At 35.8% G+C, this 18,387-nt stretch overlaps 2 protein-coding genes across 2 annotated transcripts in view; one reads left to right on the forward strand and one right to left on the reverse strand.

Annotated features, from left to right (window-relative positions):
* ppox (protoporphyrinogen oxidase) overlaps positions 1-17,305 on the forward strand; it is a 125,288-nt gene extending 107,983 nt beyond the window's left edge. The window contains exons 10-13 of the mRNA XM_072395008.1: positions 14,769-14,882; positions 16,187-16,336; positions 16,521-16,563; positions 16,659-17,305. Coding sequence (XP_072251109.1) covers positions 14,769-14,882; positions 16,187-16,336; positions 16,521-16,563; positions 16,659-16,795 — 444 coding nt within the window. The 3' untranslated portion in view covers positions 16,796-17,305. The remainder of the gene's footprint in view (positions 1-14,768; positions 14,883-16,186; positions 16,337-16,520; positions 16,564-16,658) is intronic.
* Positions 1-18,387, reverse strand: part of tcaim (T cell activation inhibitor, mitochondrial) — a 382,005-nt gene that overhangs the window by 333,542 nt on the left and 30,076 nt on the right. The window lies entirely within an intron of this gene.

Consider the following 18,387-nt stretch of genomic DNA (forward strand, 5'->3'; position numbering starts at 1 on the left):
CGTGATCATTTTAACTTCTACAACTCGTGATCATTTTAACTTCTAAGACACGTGATCATTTTAACTTCTACAACTGGTGATCATTTTAACTTCTACAACTGGTGATCATTTTAACTTCTACAACACGTGATCATTTTAACTTCTACAACGCGTGATCATTTTAACTTCTACAACACATGATCATTTTAACTTCTACAACACGTGATCATTTTAACTTCTACAACACTGACAACACAACACGTGATCATTTTAACTTCTACAGCGCGTGATCATTTTAACTTCTACAACGCGTGATCATTTTAACTTCTAAGACACGTGATCATTTTAACTTCTACAACGCGTGATCATTTTAACTTCAACGCGTGATCATTTTAACTTCTACGACACGTGATCATTTTAACTTTTACAACTCGTGATCATTTTAACTTTTACAACTCGTGATCATTTTAACTTTTACAACTCGTGATCATTTTAACTTTTACAACTCGTGATCATTTTAACTTCTACAACTCGTGATCATTTTAACTTCTACAGCACCTGATCATTTTAACTTTTACAACTCGTGATCATTTTAACTTCTACAACGCGTGATCATTTTAACTTCTACAACGCGTGATCATTTTAACTTCAACGCGTGATCATTTTAACTTCTACAACACGTGATCATTTTAACTTCTACAACTCGTGATCATTTTAACTTTTACAACTCGTGATCATTTTAACTTTTACAACTCGTGATCATTTTAACTTTTACAACTCGTGATCATTTTAACTTCTAAGACACGTGATCATTTTAACTTCTACAACACGTGATCATTTTAACTTCTACAGCACCTGATCATTTTAACTTCTACAACACGTGATCATTTTAACTTCTACAGCACGTGATCATTTTAACTTCTACAACACGTGATCATTTTAACTTCTACAACACCTGATCATTTTAACTTCTACAATGCGTGATCATTTTAACTTCTACAACACATGATCATTTTAACTTCTACGACACGTGATCATTTTAACTTCTACAACACGTGATCATTTTAACTTCTACGACACGTGATCATTTTAACTTCTACGACACGTGATCATTTTAACTTCTACAACACGTGATCATTTTAACTTCTACGACACGTGATCATTTTAACTTCTACAACACGTGATCATTTTAACTTCTACAGCACGTGATCATTTTAACTTCTACAACACATGATCATTTTAACTTCTACGACACGTGATCATTTTAACTTCTACGACACGTGATCATTTTAACTTCTACAACGCGTGATCATTTTAACTTCTACAACGCGTGATCATTTTAACTTCTACAACACGTGATCATTTTAACTTCTACAACACGTGATCATTTTAACTTCTACAACACGTGATCATTTTAACTTCTACAACACGTGATCATTTTAACTTCTACAACACTGACAACACAACACGTGATCATTTTAACTTCTACAGCGCGTGATCATTTTAACTTCTACAACGCGTGATCATTTTAACTTCTAAGACACGTGATCATTTTAACTTCTACAACGCGTGATCATTTTAACTTCAACGCGTGATCATTTTAACTTCTACGACACGTGATCATTTTAACTTTTACAACTCGTGATCATTTTAACTTTTACAACTCGTGATCATTTTAACTTTTACAACTCGTGATCATTTTAACTTTTACAACTCGTGATCATTTTAACTTCTACAACTCGTGATCATTTTAACTTCTACAGCACCTGATCATTTTAACTTCTACAACGCGTGATCATTTTAACTTCTACAGCGCGTGATCATTTTAACTTCTACAACGCGTGATCATTTTAACTTCTACAACGCGTGATCATTTTAACTTCAACGCGTGATCATTTTAACTTCTACGACACGTGATCATTTTAACTTCTACAACTCGTGATCATTTTAACTTTTACAACTCGTGATCATTTTAACTTTTACAACTCGTGATCATTTTAACTTCTAAGACACGTGATCATTTTAACTTTTACAACTCGTGATCATTTTAACTTTTACAACTGGTGATCATTTTAACTTCTACAACACGTGATCATTTTAACTTCTACAGCACCTGATCATTTTAACTTCTACAACACGTGATCATTTTAACTTCTACAGCACGTGATCATTTTAACTTCTACAACACGTGATCATTTTAACTTCTACAACACCTGATCATTTTAACTTCTACAATGCGTGATCATTTTAACTTCTACAACACATGATCATTTTAACTTCTACGACACGTGATCATTTTAACTTCTACAACACGTGATCATTTTAACTTCTACGACACGTGATCATTTTAACTTCTACGACACGTGATCATTTTAACTTCTACAACACGTGATCATTTTAACTTCTACGACACGTGATCATTTTAACTTCTACAACACGTGATCATTTTAACTTCTACAACACGTGATCATTTTAACTTCTACAGCACGTGATCATTTTAACTTCTACGACACGTGATCATTATAACTTCTACAACACGTGATCATTTTAACTTCTACGACACGTGATCATTTTAACTTCTACAGCACGTGATCATTTTAACTTCTACAACACTGACAACACAACACGTGATCATTTTAACTTCTACAGCGCGTGATCATTTTAACTTCTACAACGCGTGATCATTTTAACTTCTAAGACACGTGATCATTTTAACTTCTAAGACACGTGATCATTTTAACTTCTAAGACACGTGATCATTTTAACTTCAACGCGTGATCATTTTAACTTTTACAACTCGTGATCATTTTAACTTCTACGACACGTGATCATTTTAACTTCTACAACACGTGATCATTTTAACTTCTACAACACGTGATCATTTTAACTTCTACAGCACGTGATCATTTTAACTTCTACGACACGTGATCATTATAACTTCTACAACACGTGATCATTTTAACTTCTACAACACTGACAACACAACACGTGATCATTTTAACTTCTACAGCGCGTGATCATTTTAACTTCTACGACACGTGATCATTTTAACTTCTACAGCACGTGATCATTTTAACTTCTACAACACTGACAACACAACACGTGATCATTTTAACTTCTACAGCGCGTGATCATTTTAACTTCTACAACGCGTGATCATTTTAACTTCTAAGACACGTGATCATTTTAACTTCTAAGACACGTGATCATTTTAACTTCTAAGACACGTGATCATTTTAACTTCAACGCGTGATCATTTTAACTTTTACAACTCGTGATCATTTTAACTTTTACAACGCGTGATCATTTTAACTTCTACAACGCGTGATCATTTTAACTTCTACAACACGTGATCATTTTAACTTCTACAGCACGTGATCATTTTAACTTCTACGACACGTGATCATTTTAACTTCTACGACACGTGATCATTTTAACTTCTACAACACTGACAACACAACACGTGATCATTTTAACTTCTACAACACGTGATCATTTTAACTTCTACAGCACCTGATCATTTTAACTTCTACAACACGTGATCATTTTAACTTCTACAACACTGACAACACAACACGTGATCATTTTAACTTCTACAACACGTGATCATTTTAACTTCTACAACGCGTGATCATTTTAACTTCTACAACACTGACAACACAACACGTGATCATTTTAACTTCTACAGCGCGTGATCATTTTAACTTCTACAACGCGTGATCATTTTAACTTCTAAGACACGTGATCATTTTAACTTCTACAACACGTGATCATTTTAACTTCTACAACTCGTGATCATTTTAACTTCTAAGACACGTGATCATTTTAACTTCTACAACTGGTGATCATTTTAACTTCTACAACACCTGATCATTTTAACTTCTACAACGCGTGATCATTTTAACTTCTACGACACGTGATCATTTTAACTTCTACAACGCGTGATCATTTTAACTTCTACAACGCGTGATCATTTTAACTTCTACGACACGTGATCATTTTAACTTCTACAACGCGTGATCATTTTAACTTCTACAGCACGTGATCATTTTAACTTCTACAACTCGATTTTAACTTCTACAACATGTGATCATTTTAACTTCTACGACACGTGATCATTTAACTTCTACAACACTGACACAACACGTGATCATTTTAACTTCTACAACACCTGATCATTTTAACTTCTACAACACCTGATCATTTTAACTTCTACAACACGTGATCATTTTAACTTCTACAACTCGTGATCATTTTAACTTCTACAACTTGATATTAACTTCTACAACATGTGATCATTTTAACTTCTACGACACGTGATCATTTTAACTTCTACAACACTGACAACACAACACGTGATCATTTTAACTTCTACAACGCGTGATCATTTTAACTTCTACAACACGTGATCATTTTAACTTCTACAACGCGTGATCATTTTAACTTCTACAACGCGTGATCATTTTAACTTCTACAACACTGACAACACAACACGTGATCATTTTAACTTCTACAGCGCGTGATCATTTTAACTTCTACAACGCGTGATCATTTTAACTTCTAAGACACGTGATCATTTTAACTTTTACAACACTGACAACACAACACGTGATCATTTTAACTTCTACAGCGCGTGATCATTTTAACTTCTACAACGCGTGATCATTTTAACTTCTAAGACACGTGATCATTTTAACTTCTACAACACGTGATCATTTTAACTTCTAAGACACCTGATCATTTTAACTTCTACAACACGTGATCATTTTAACTTCTACAGCACGTGATCATTTTAACTTCTACAACACGTGATCATTTTAACTTCTACAACACCTGATCATTTTAACTTCTACAATGCGTGATCATTTTAACTTCTACAACACATGATCATTTTAACTTCTACGACACGTGATCATTTTAACTTCTACAACACGTGATCATTTTAACTTCTACAACGCGTGATCATTTTAACTTCTACAACACGTGATCATTTTAACTTCTACAGCACGTGATCATTTTAACTTCTACAACACGTGATCATTTTAACTTCTACAGCACGTGATCATTTTAACTTCTACGACACGTGATCATTATAACTTCTACAACACGTGATCATTTTAACTTCTACGACACGTGATCATTTTAACTTCTACAGCACGTGATCATTTTAACTTCTACAACACTGACAACACAACACGTGATCATTTTAACTTCTAAGACACGTGATCATTTTAACTTCTAAGACACGTGATCATTTTAACTTCTAAGACACGTGATCATTTTAACTTCTAAGACACGTGATCATTTTAACTTCTACAACGCGTGATCATTTTAACTTCTACAACACGTGATCATTTTAACTTCTACGACACGTGATCATTTTAACTTTTACAACTCGTGATCATTTTAACTTTTACAACTCGTGATCATTTTAACTTCTACAGCTCGTGATCATTTTAACTTCTACAACTCGTGATCATTTTAACTTCTACAACGGGTGATCATTTTAACTTCTACAACTCGTGATCATTTTAACTTCTACAACGGGTGATCATTTTAACTTCTACAACACGTGATCATTTTAACTTCTACAGCACCTGATCATTTTAACTTCTACAACACGTGATCATTTTAACTTCTACAACACTGACAACACAACACGTGATCATTTTAACATCTACAACACGTGATCATTTTAACTTCTACAACACGTGATCATTTTAACTTCTACAACGCGTGATCATTTTAACTTCTACAACACTGACAACACAACACGTGATCATTTTAACTTCTACAGCGCGTGATCATTTTAACTTCTACAACGCGTGATCATTTTAACTTCTACAACTCGTGATCATTTTAACTTCTAAGACACGTGATCATTTTAACTTCTACAACTGGTGATCATTTTAACTTCTACAACGCGTGATCATTTTAACTTCTACAACGCGTGATCATTTTAACTTCTACGACACTTGATCATTTTAACTTCTACGACACGTGATCATTTTAACTTCTACGACACGTGATCATTTTAACTTCTACAACGCGTGATCATTTTAACTTCTACAACGCGTGATCATTTTAACTTCTACAACACGTGATCATTTTAACTTCTACGACACGTGATCATTTTAACTTCTACGACACGTGATCATTTTAACTTCTACGACACGTGATCATTTTAACTTCTACGACACGTGATCATTTTAACTTTTACAACTCGTGATCATTTTAACTTTTACAACTCGTGATCATTTTAACTTTTACAACTCGTGATCATTTTAACTTCTACAACTCGTGATCATTTTAACTTCTACAACACTGACAAACAACACGTGATCATTTTAACTTCTACAACACGTGATCATTTTAACTTCTACAACGCGTGATCATTTTAACTTCTACAACACGTGATCATTTTAACTTCTACAACTCGTGATCATTTTAACTTCTACAACTCGATTTTAACTTCTACAACATGTGATCATTTTAACTTCTACGACACGTGATCATTTAACTTCTACAACACTGACACAACACGTGATCATTTTAACTTCTACAACACCTGATCATTTTAACTTCTACAACACGTGATCATTTTAACTTCTACAACTCGTGATCATTTTAACTTCTACAACATGTGATCATTTTAACTTCTACGACACGTGATCATTTAACTTCTACAACACGTGATCATTTTAACTTCTACAGCACGTGATCATTTTAACTTCTACAACATGTGATCATTTTAACTTCTACGACACGTGATCATTTTAACTTCTACAACACTGACAACACAACACGTGATCATTTTAACTTCTACAACGCGTGATCATTTTAACTTCTACAACGCGTGATCATTTTAACTTCTACAACGCGTGATCATTTTAACTTCTACAACACCTGATCATTTTAACTTCTACAACACCTGATCATTTTAACTTCTACAACGCGTGATCATTTTAACTTCTACAACGCGTGATCATTTTAACTTCTACAACACGTGATCATTTTAACTTCTACGACACGTGATCATTTTAACTTCTACGACACGTGATCATTTTAACTTCTACAACACGTGATCATTTTAACTTCTACAACGCGCTACAGCACGTGATCATTTTAACTTCTACAACACGTGATCATTTTAACTTCTACAGCACGTGATCATTTTAACTTCTACAACACGTGATCATTTTAACTTCTACGACACGTGATCATTTTAACTTCTACAGCACGTGATCATTTTAACTTCTACAGCACGTGATCATTTTAACTTCTACAACGCTGACAACACAACACGTGATCATTTTAACTTCTACAGCACGTGATCATTTTAACTTCTACAGCACGTGATCATTTTAACTTCTACAACGCTGACAACACAACACGTGATCATTTTAACTTCTACAACGCGTGATCATTTTAACTTCAACGCGTGATCATTTTAACTTCTACAACACGTGATCATTTTAACTTCTACGACACGTGATCATTTTAACTTCTACAACTCGTGATCATTTTAACTTCTACAACTCGTGATCATTTTAACTTCTACAACATGTGATCATTTTAACTTCTACGACACGTGATCATTTAACTTCTACAACACTGACACAACACGTGATCATTTTAACTTCTACAACACCTGATCATTTTAACTTCTACAACACGTGATCATTTTAACTTCTACAGCACGTGATCATTTTAACTTCTACAACATGTGATCATTTTAACTTCTACGACACGTGATCATTTTAACTTCTACAACACTGACAACACAACACGTGATCATTTTAACTTCTACAACGCGTGATCATTTTAACTTCTACAACGCGTGATCATTTTAACTTCTACAACGCGTGATCATTTTAACTTCTACAACACCTGATCATTTTAACTTCTACAAACCTGATCATTTTAACTTCTACAACGCGTGATCATTTTAACTTCTACAACGCGTGATCATTTTAACTTCTACAACACGTGATCATTTTAACTTCTACGACACGTGATCATTTTAACTTCTACGACACGTGATCATTTTAACTTCTACAACACGTGATCATTTTAACTTCTACAACGCGTGATCATTTTAACTTCTACAGCACGTGATCATTTTAACTTCTACAACACGTGATCATTTTAACTTCTACAGCACGTGATCATTTTAACTTCTACAACACGTGATCATTTTAACTTCTACGACACGTGATCATTTTAACTTCTACAGCACGTGATCATTTTAACTTCTACAGCACGTGATCATTTTAACTTCTACAACGCTGACAACACAACACGTGATCATTTTAACTTCTACAGCACGTGATCATTTTAACTTCTACAGCACGTGATCATTTTAACTTCTACAACGCTGACAACACAACACGTGATCATTTTAACTTCTACAACGCGTGATCATTTTAACTTCAACGCGTGATCATTTTAACTTCTACAACACGTGATCATTTTAACTTCTACGACACGTGATCATTTCAACTTCTACGACACGTGATCATTTCAACTTCTACAACGCGTGATCATTTTAACTTCTACAACGCGTGATCATTTTAACTTCTACAACGCGTGATCATTTTAACTTCTACAACGCGTGATCATTTTAACTTCTACAGCACGTGATCATTTTAACTTCTACAACACGTGATCATTTTAACTTCTACAACGCGTGATCATTTTAACTTCTACAACGCGTGATCATTTTAACTTCTACAGCACGTGATCATTTTAACTTCTACAACACGTGATCATTTTAACTTCTACGACACGTGATCATTTTAACTTCTACAACGCGTGATCATTTTAACTTCTACAACACGTATTCATTTTAACTTCTACAACGCGTGATAATTTTAACTTCTACAACACCTGATCATTTTAACTTCTACAACGCGTGATCATTTTAACTTCTACAGCACATGATCATTTTAACTTCTACAACTCGTGATCATTTTAACTTCTACAACGCGTGATCATTTTAACTTCTACAACACTGACAACACAACACCTGATCATTTTAACTTCTACAACACGTGATCATTTTAACTTCTACAACTCGTGATCATTTTAACTTCTACAACTCGTGATCATTTTTAACTTCTACAACACGTGATCATTTTAACTTCTACAGCGCGTGATCATTTTAACTTCTACAACACGTGATCATTTTAACTTCTACAACTCGTGATCATTTTAACTTCTACAACGCTGACAACACAACTCGTGATCATTTTAACTTCTACAACTCGTGATCATTTTAACTTCTACAACTCGTGATCATTTTAACTTCTACAACTCGTGATCATTTTAACTTCTACGACACGTGATCATTTCAACTTCTACGACATGTGATCATTTTAACTTCTACGACACGTGATCATTTCAACTTCTACAACACGTGATCATTTTAACTTCTACAACACGTGATCATTTTAACTTCTACAGCACGTGATCATTTTAACTTCTACAACACGTGATCATTTTAACTTCTACAACACCTGATCATTTTAACTTCTACAATGCGTGATCATTTTAACTTCTACAACACATGATCATTTTAACTTCTACGACACGTGATCATTTTAACTTCTACAACACGTGATCATTTTAACTTCTACAACGCGTGATCATTTTAACTTCTACAACACGTGATCATTTTAACTTCTACAGCACGTGATCATTTTAACTTCTACAACACGTGATCATTTTAACTTCTACAGCACGTGATCATTTTAACTTCTACGACACGTGATCATTATAACTTCTACAACACGTGATCATTTTAACTTCTACGACACGTGATCATTTTAACTTCTACAGCACGTGATCATTTTAACTTCTACAACACTGACAACACAACACGTGATCATTTTAACTTCTAAGACACGTGATCATTTTAACTTCTAAGACACGTGATCATTTTAACTTCTAAGACACGTGATCATTTTAACTTCTAAGACACGTGATCATTTTAACTTCTACAACGCGTGATCATTTTAACTTCTACAACACGTGATCATTTTAACTTCTACGACACGTGATCATTTTAACTTTTACAACTCGTGATCATTTTAACTTTTACAACTCGTGATCATTTTAACTTCTACAGCTCGTGATCATTTTAACTTCTACAACTCGTGATCATTTTAACTTCTACAACGGGTGATCATTTTAACTTCTACAACTCGTGATCATTTTAACTTCTACAACGGGTGATCATTTTAACTTCTACAACACGTGATCATTTTAACTTCTACAGCACCTGATCATTTTAACTTCTACAACACGTGATCATTTTAACTTCTACAACACTGACAACACAACACGTGATCATTTTAACATCTACAACACGTGATCATTTTAACTTCTACAACACGTGATCATTTTAACTTCTACAACGCGTGATCATTTTAACTTCTACAACACTGACAACACAACACGTGATCATTTTAACTTCTACAGCGCGTGATCATTTTAACTTCTACAACGCGTGATCATTTTAACTTCTACAACTCGTGATCATTTTAACTTCTAAGACACGTGATCATTTTAACTTCTACAACTGGTGATCATTTTAACTTCTACAACGCGTGATCATTTTAACTTCTACAACGCGTGATCATTTTAACTTCTACGACACTTGATCATTTTAACTTCTACGACACGTGATCATTTTAACTTCTACGACACGTGATCATTTTAACTTCTACAACGCGTGATCATTTTAACTTCTACAACGCGTGATCATTTTAACTTCTACAACACGTGATCATTTTAACTTCTACGACACGTGATCATTTTAACTTCTACGACACGTGATCATTTTAACTTCTACGACACGTGATCATTTTAACTTCTACGACACGTGATCATTTTAACTTTTACAACTCGTGATCATTTTAACTTTTACAACTCGTGATCATTTTAACTTTTACAACTCGTGATCATTTTAACTTCTACAACTCGTGATCATTTTAACTTCTACAACACTGACAAACAACACGTGATCATTTTAACTTCTACAACACGTGATCATTTTAACTTCTACAACGCGTGATCATTTTAACTTCTACAACACGTGATCATTTTAACTTCTACAACTCGTGATCATTTTAACTTCTACAACTCGATTTTAACTTCTACAACATGTGATCATTTTAACTTCTACGACACGTGATCATTTAACTTCTACAACACTGACACAACACGTGATCATTTTAACTTCTACAACACCTGATCATTTTAACTTCTACAACACGTGATCATTTTAACTTCTACAACTCGTGATCATTTTAACTTCTACAACATGTGATCATTTTAACTTCTACGACACGTGATCATTTAACTTCTACAACACGTGATCATTTTAACTTCTACAGCACGTGATCATTTTAACTTCTACAACATGTGATCATTTTAACTTCTACGACACGTGATCATTTTAACTTCTACAACACTGACAACACAACACGTGATCATTTTAACTTCTACAACGCGTGATCATTTTAACTTCTACAACGCGTGATCATTTTAACTTCTACAACGCGTGATCATTTTAACTTCTACAACACCTGATCATTTTAACTTCTACAACACCTGATCATTTTAACTTCTACAACGCGTGATCATTTTAACTTCTACAACGCGTGATCATTTTAACTTCTACAACACGTGATCATTTTAACTTCTACGACACGTGATCATTTTAACTTCTACGACACGTGATCATTTTAACTTCTACAACACGTGATCATTTTAACTTCTACAACGCGCTACAGCACGTGATCATTTTAACTTCTACAACACGTGATCATTTTAACTTCTACAGCACGTGATCATTTTAACTTCTACAACACGTGATCATTTTAACTTCTACGACACGTGATCATTTTAACTTCTACAGCACGTGATCATTTTAACTTCTACAGCACGTGATCATTTTAACTTCTACAACGCTGACAACACAACACGTGATCATTTTAACTTCTACAGCACGTGATCATTTTAACTTCTACAGCACGTGATCATTTTAACTTCTACAACGCTGACAACACAACACGTGATCATTTTAACTTCTACAACGCGTGATCATTTTAACTTCAACGCGTGATCATTTTAACTTCTACAACACGTGATCATTTTAACTTCTACGACACGTGATCATTTTAACTTCTACAACTCGTGATCATTTTAACTTCTACAACTCGTGATCATTTTAACTTCTACAACATGTGATCATTTTAACTTCTACGACACGTGATCATTTAACTTCTACAACACTGACACAACACGTGATCATTTTAACTTCTACAACACCTGATCATTTTAACTTCTACAACACGTGATCATTTTAACTTCTACAGCACGTGATCATTTTAACTTCTACAACATGTGATCATTTTAACTTCTACGACACGTGATCATTTTAACTTCTACAACACTGACAACACAACACGTGATCATTTTAACTTCTACAACGCGTGATCATTTTAACTTCTACAACGCGTGATCATTTTAACTTCTACAACGCGTGATCATTTTAACTTCTACAACACCTGATCATTTTAACTTCTACAAACCTGATCATTTTAACTTCTACAACGCGTGATCATTTTAACTTCTACAACGCGTGATCATTTTAACTTCTACAACACGTGATCATTTTAACTTCTACGACACGTGATCATTTTAACTTCTACGACACGTGATCATTTTAACTTCTACAACACGTGATCATTTTAACTTCTACAACGCGTGATCATTTTAACTTCTACAGCACGTGATCATTTTAACTTCTACAACACGTGATCATTTTAACTTCTACAGCACGTGATCATTTTAACTTCTACAACACGTGATCATTTTAACTTCTACGACACGTGATCATTTTAACTTCTACAGCACGTGATCATTTTAACTTCTACAGCACGTGATCATTTTAACTTCTACAACGCTGACAACACAACACGTGATCATTTTAACTTCTACAGCACGTGATCATTTTAACTTCTACAGCACGTGATCATTTTAACTTCTACAACGCTGACAACACAACACGTGATCATTTTAACTTCTACAACGCGTGATCATTTTAACTTCAACGCGTGATCATTTTAACTTCTACAACACGTGATCATTTTAACTTCTACGACACGTGATCATTTCAACTTCTACGACACGTGATCATTTCAACTTCTACAACGCGTGATCATTTTAACTTCTACAACGCGTGATCATTTTAACTTCTACAACGCGTGATCATTTTAACTTCTACAACGCGTGATCATTTTAACTTCTACAGCACGTGATCATTTTAACTTCTACAACACGTGATCATTTTAACTTCTACAACGCGTGATCATTTTAACTTCTACAACGCGTGATCATTTTAACTTCTACAGCACGTGATCATTTTAACTTCTACAACACGTGATCATTTTAACTTCTACGACACGTGATCATTTTAACTTCTACAACGCGTGATCATTTTAACTTCTACAACACGTATTCATTTTAACTTCTACAACGCGTGATAATTTTAACTTCTACAACACCTGATCATTTTAACTTCTACAACGCGTGATCATTTTAACTTCTACAGCACATGATCATTTTAACTTCTACAACTCGTGATCATTTTAACTTCTACAACGCGTGATCATTTTAACTTCTACAACACTGACAACACAACACCTGATCATTTTAACTTCTACAACACGTGATCATTTTAACTTCTACAACTCGTGATCATTTTAACTTCTACAACTCGTGATCATTTTTAACTTCTACAACACGTGATCATTTTAACTTCTACAGCGCGTGATCATTTTAACTTCTACAACACGTGATCATTTTAACTTCTACAACTCGTGATCATTTTAACTTCTACAACGCTGACAACACAACTCGTGATCATTTTAACTTCTACAACTCGTGATCATTTTAACTTCTACAACTCGTGATCATTTTAACTTCTACAACTCGTGATCATTTTAACTTCTACGACACGTGATCATTTCAACTTCTACGACATGTGATCATTTTAACTTCTACGACACGTGATCATTTCAACTTCTACAACACGTGATCATTTTAACTTCTACAACACGTGATCATTTTAACTTCTACAACACGTGTCCCAAATACAAAACCATGGTGGTGTGTTGAGGAAGACTTTGGTCCAAACTCTCCACAGTGTCCTTCTGTAAGGAATATAATCTGTGTAAAGGTATTTCTGTATATGAACATGCACAACTTGTATATCAGAGACAACTAAGGACTTTCCTCATTTTCATTTGTAGTCTGAGTTAACCAATCACCTTTCAGCAAGCTTTAGTTATGTGCATGTAAACATTATGAAGCCAGCACAACACTAACACTAAACCCATTTGCTTAAATACATGAGAATCACCTGTTTTTAATATTATTGTTTTTTTTTGTTTGTTTTTTTTAAAGCTTTTTTGCCGTTTATCTGCATTCAATCAACGTCCAGCACACAAAAAAAGATGTCTTGGTCATAGATGTATGCTGAAAGCACAGAATGATTGGCTGTAGTCTTCAGAGGAAAGGTCATGAGAGGATAGCGCGATTTCTGCCCAACACTTCCACACCTTCTTCACCTTACTATATGTCCCACAAATATTTGATGCTATGATATTCAAATGATTGTGTCCTACCTTTTATTTATATTTTACACATCATCCTAAATGGTGGAAGCAGCTGTGTTATTTAACTGAACAGGTAAAGTGACAAAAAATCTGTGTTGTTAGGGTTTTGGTCACCTTGTTCCGTCATCAGAGGATAAAGGGTTACTCGGGGTGGTCTACGATTCTGTTCCATTCCCTCAACATAACAGACCTAATGGACAGACAACCAGACTGACGGTACACACACACACACACACTCTCATGAACACACACAAACACAGAGAAGAATGTTTTTCATGGAAATGCCCTTATCATCTGTGATGGATGTGGTGCAGGGCCTGGACAATGTGTATCTGCTGTTTCTAAACCAAATGCCTTGATGTGGATAGCAGAAAAGGTTGTATAGAGTCTATACAAAAAAACACGACAGCACAGTTAGAAAAAGACTGAACAAGGATGGCTTGTTTGGAAGGGCTGCAGGAGAAAGCCTCTTCTCTCTAAAAAGAACATGGCAGCACAGCTTAGGTTTGCAAAGCTGCATCTGAACAAAGCTCAAGACTTCTGGAACAATGTCCTTTGGACAGACCAGAGCAAAGTGGAGATGTTTGGTCCTAATGCACAGCAGCACGTTTGGAGGAAACCAAACACAGCATATCAGCACAAACACCTCATACCAGCTGTCAAGCACGGTGGTGGAGGGCTGATGATCTGGGCTGGTTCTGCAGCCACAGGACCTGGGCACCTTGCAGTCATTGAGTCCACCATGAACTCCTCTGGATACCAAAGTATTCTAGAGTCAAATGTGAGGCCATCTGTCCCACAGCTAAAGCTGGGCTGAAACTGGCTCATCAACAGGACAAAGATCCCAAACACAGCAGCAGATCTACAGCAGAATGTGGGAAAAAGAAAAGAATCGAGGTGTCACAACGGTCCAGTCAGAGTCCAGACCTCAGCCTGACTGAAATGCTGTGGTGGGACCTTAAGAGAGCTGTGCAGAAACCAAAGCTGCAAACCTCAATGAGCTGAAGCAGCGCTGGAGAGAAGAGGGCCGAGATTCCTCCAGAACCATGAGAGAGACTGAGAACGTCCCACAGGAAACCATCACTGCAGCTCACTGCTGCTGAAGCTGCTGGATCAGGGGTTCACTTAGTTTATCACTCACTGCTGCTGAAGCTGCTGGATCAGGGGTTCACTTAGTTTATCACTCACTGCTGCTGAAGCTGCTGGATCAGGGGTTCACTTAGTTTATCACTCACTGCTGCTGAAGCTGCTGGATCAGGGGTTCACTTAGTTTCTCACTCACTGCTGCTGAAGCTGCTGGATCAGGGGTTCACTTAGTTTATCACTCACTGCTGCTGAAGCTGCTGGATCAGGGGTTCACTTAGTTTCACACTCACTGCTGCTGAAGCTGCTGGATCAGGGGTTCACTTAGTTTTACACTCACTGCTTCTGCGTTTAATTCAATAAATAATGAGTGTGTGTGAATATGTCGCGAGTAAATATGACTGAGGTCAAAACTGACCTAAATGTATGTCTCCTAGGTGATGATGGGTGGGGCCTGGTTCCAGGAAGTCTTTGGGGCTCCAGAGTCTGTGACAACAGAGGGCCTTTTGGCTCGAGCCTGTGAGGCGGTGTGCAGCCACCTGGGAGTCACTGCAGCACCGTGCTGGAGTCAAGTGGCTCTTCACCAGGTACAGCAGGACGGCAAATAATCCTCTCCAAACCAAATGATAACTTGTGCCTTTTTTTATTGCTTTTCATTAGGAAATATTTACCTTTTATTTATTGGACTGTATATGGTTTTGTAATTATTATGTGGCAACAAATGAACATGCCATCATCTAACGTTGACAAAATCATTGATGTTCTTCTCAGGACTGTATACCTCAGTATTATCAGGGACACTTTCGGAGAGTTGGTGAGTATTGATCCAGGTGCATCACATCTGACTCATGTCCATCCACAAAGTGTAGAGAAAACAAAAGTTTGATGTCTGTTTGCCTACTTTTGCAGAGTCCATGCGTAGCTTCATAAAGAAGAAGAATCTCTCTCTGTCTCTAAGTGGTTGCTCCTTTGATGGTGTGTCGGTGAATGATGTCATCTTTAGTGGACGAACAGCTGTAGAGGAGTTGTTGGGAGGTGGAGTTTGATGCAGCGTCAACATGACAACAGCATGTGAATCCCATGTTGCTTAGCAGATGTTCAAATATTTATTATCACAGGAGGTCCATTCTCTTTTTTTCCTCCTCTAAAAACTGCAACTGCTCACATTTTAATGTAAAACTGCAAAGATTGAGCTTGAGATAATGTTGATGTTGATCATAACCGAAGCAGATCCTCTCTAATTCACAAACAAACTATATGAAGTGCCTTTTTTTTCTTTACAGGAAGGAGCTGACCAAAAATGTTATTTATTTCAGAAGCTTTTATCATCAGAAACAGTTAAATCTGTAAAGTATAGCTGCTGGCAGTGCAGTCTTCATCTCTCTCTCACACACACACACACACACACATCACATGCTGGAGAAACAACTGAATTAATCTGAACACATTTTTGGGGACAGCTAATTTGACCATGTGGATGTTGCAGCTAACTTCTTGATTTGATGTGTTCCAGTTTAACAGAAGTTGGAATCTCAGGGATGAATAAATGATGAATAGTGATAAATAAAATCAATGTCTTAAATGTTTTCTGTAAGTCTTACTCTGCTGTGTGCCATTGAGAATCCATGCACAACATTTGTTTTTCTCCCTCCCTTATGAAACAGTTTGTGCATCAGTCTTAACTCGGGGCTCCAAAGGGGTCGACTGCACTTTGTGGACATAACATTGTGCAGCTAGTAACCTTGAATACTGCCTTCTTATCTTCAAACATACACTGGAAGAGCCAGGCCATGTGTATCTAAGTGTCTAAGAATGTATCCAAGAGTCTTTTTTCATTAACACAACTATGTTGTTTAAAAATTGTATACATTAAAGTTAAATAACTCGGTGTCAAATTTTTTTTCAATTTATTGGGAATTTTCATTTGACTTGTAGGATTCTTCTGGCAGGAGATGACTGGAGCAGAAGCAGAAACAGACTTCCCTTTAAATGGTGAAGCCTTAATTTGTCGCCTCAGCAGCTCTTATGACTGCAAACAGGCTTTTTGCAGGTCTCTTCCTCCAGATACAATTTTCAGGATCTAGATGCCTCACACAATATGTACACTTATAAGTGAAAATAAGAGTGTTCACAGACAAATGGGCATTTATTTGTCAAGTTTAAAAAAAAAACAACTGATTATGCTTGGTTCTCTTGTAATGCTGCTGTAAAAGTATGTGCATAAGCCTGGCTTCTCCCTTAAATAATCATTTACAGACAAAGACAAAGCAAATGAGAAGTGGAGAAAAAGAAATGCATTTCATGGTGTTAGTTCTGGAATCATGATTGGAGCAAAAGAGGAAAAAAAGCCCTGTGCAGGCAGGTTCTTTTCTGATAAATGTTTGTTCTTTTGAACCATTTTTAGATATTTTTTGCTTTCTTTTTTTCCTTCCTTTTCACTTCCTCAACAAAAGGTCGAAGCTGCTCTTAGAAACCGTTTTGTTAATCTATTTACATCATTCATACGTCTGGCCCCAGATCTTCTTTGCTGTTACTGTTGTCTGTAGGTTGCTCTGCAGACTCTGGGTGAGAAGCTCCAAAATGTGGATATGGTTCTCTGTAAATCACTTTCGAGCACATTACCTGATGTTTTCTACCA

The sequence above is a fragment of the Leuresthes tenuis genome, unplaced genomic scaffold (genome assembly GCF_036924035.1).
Source record: "Leuresthes tenuis unplaced genomic scaffold, fLeuTen1.0.hap1 SCAF_10, whole genome shotgun sequence".
Lineage (NCBI taxonomy): Eukaryota > Metazoa > Chordata > Actinopteri > Atheriniformes > Atherinopsidae > Leuresthes > Leuresthes tenuis.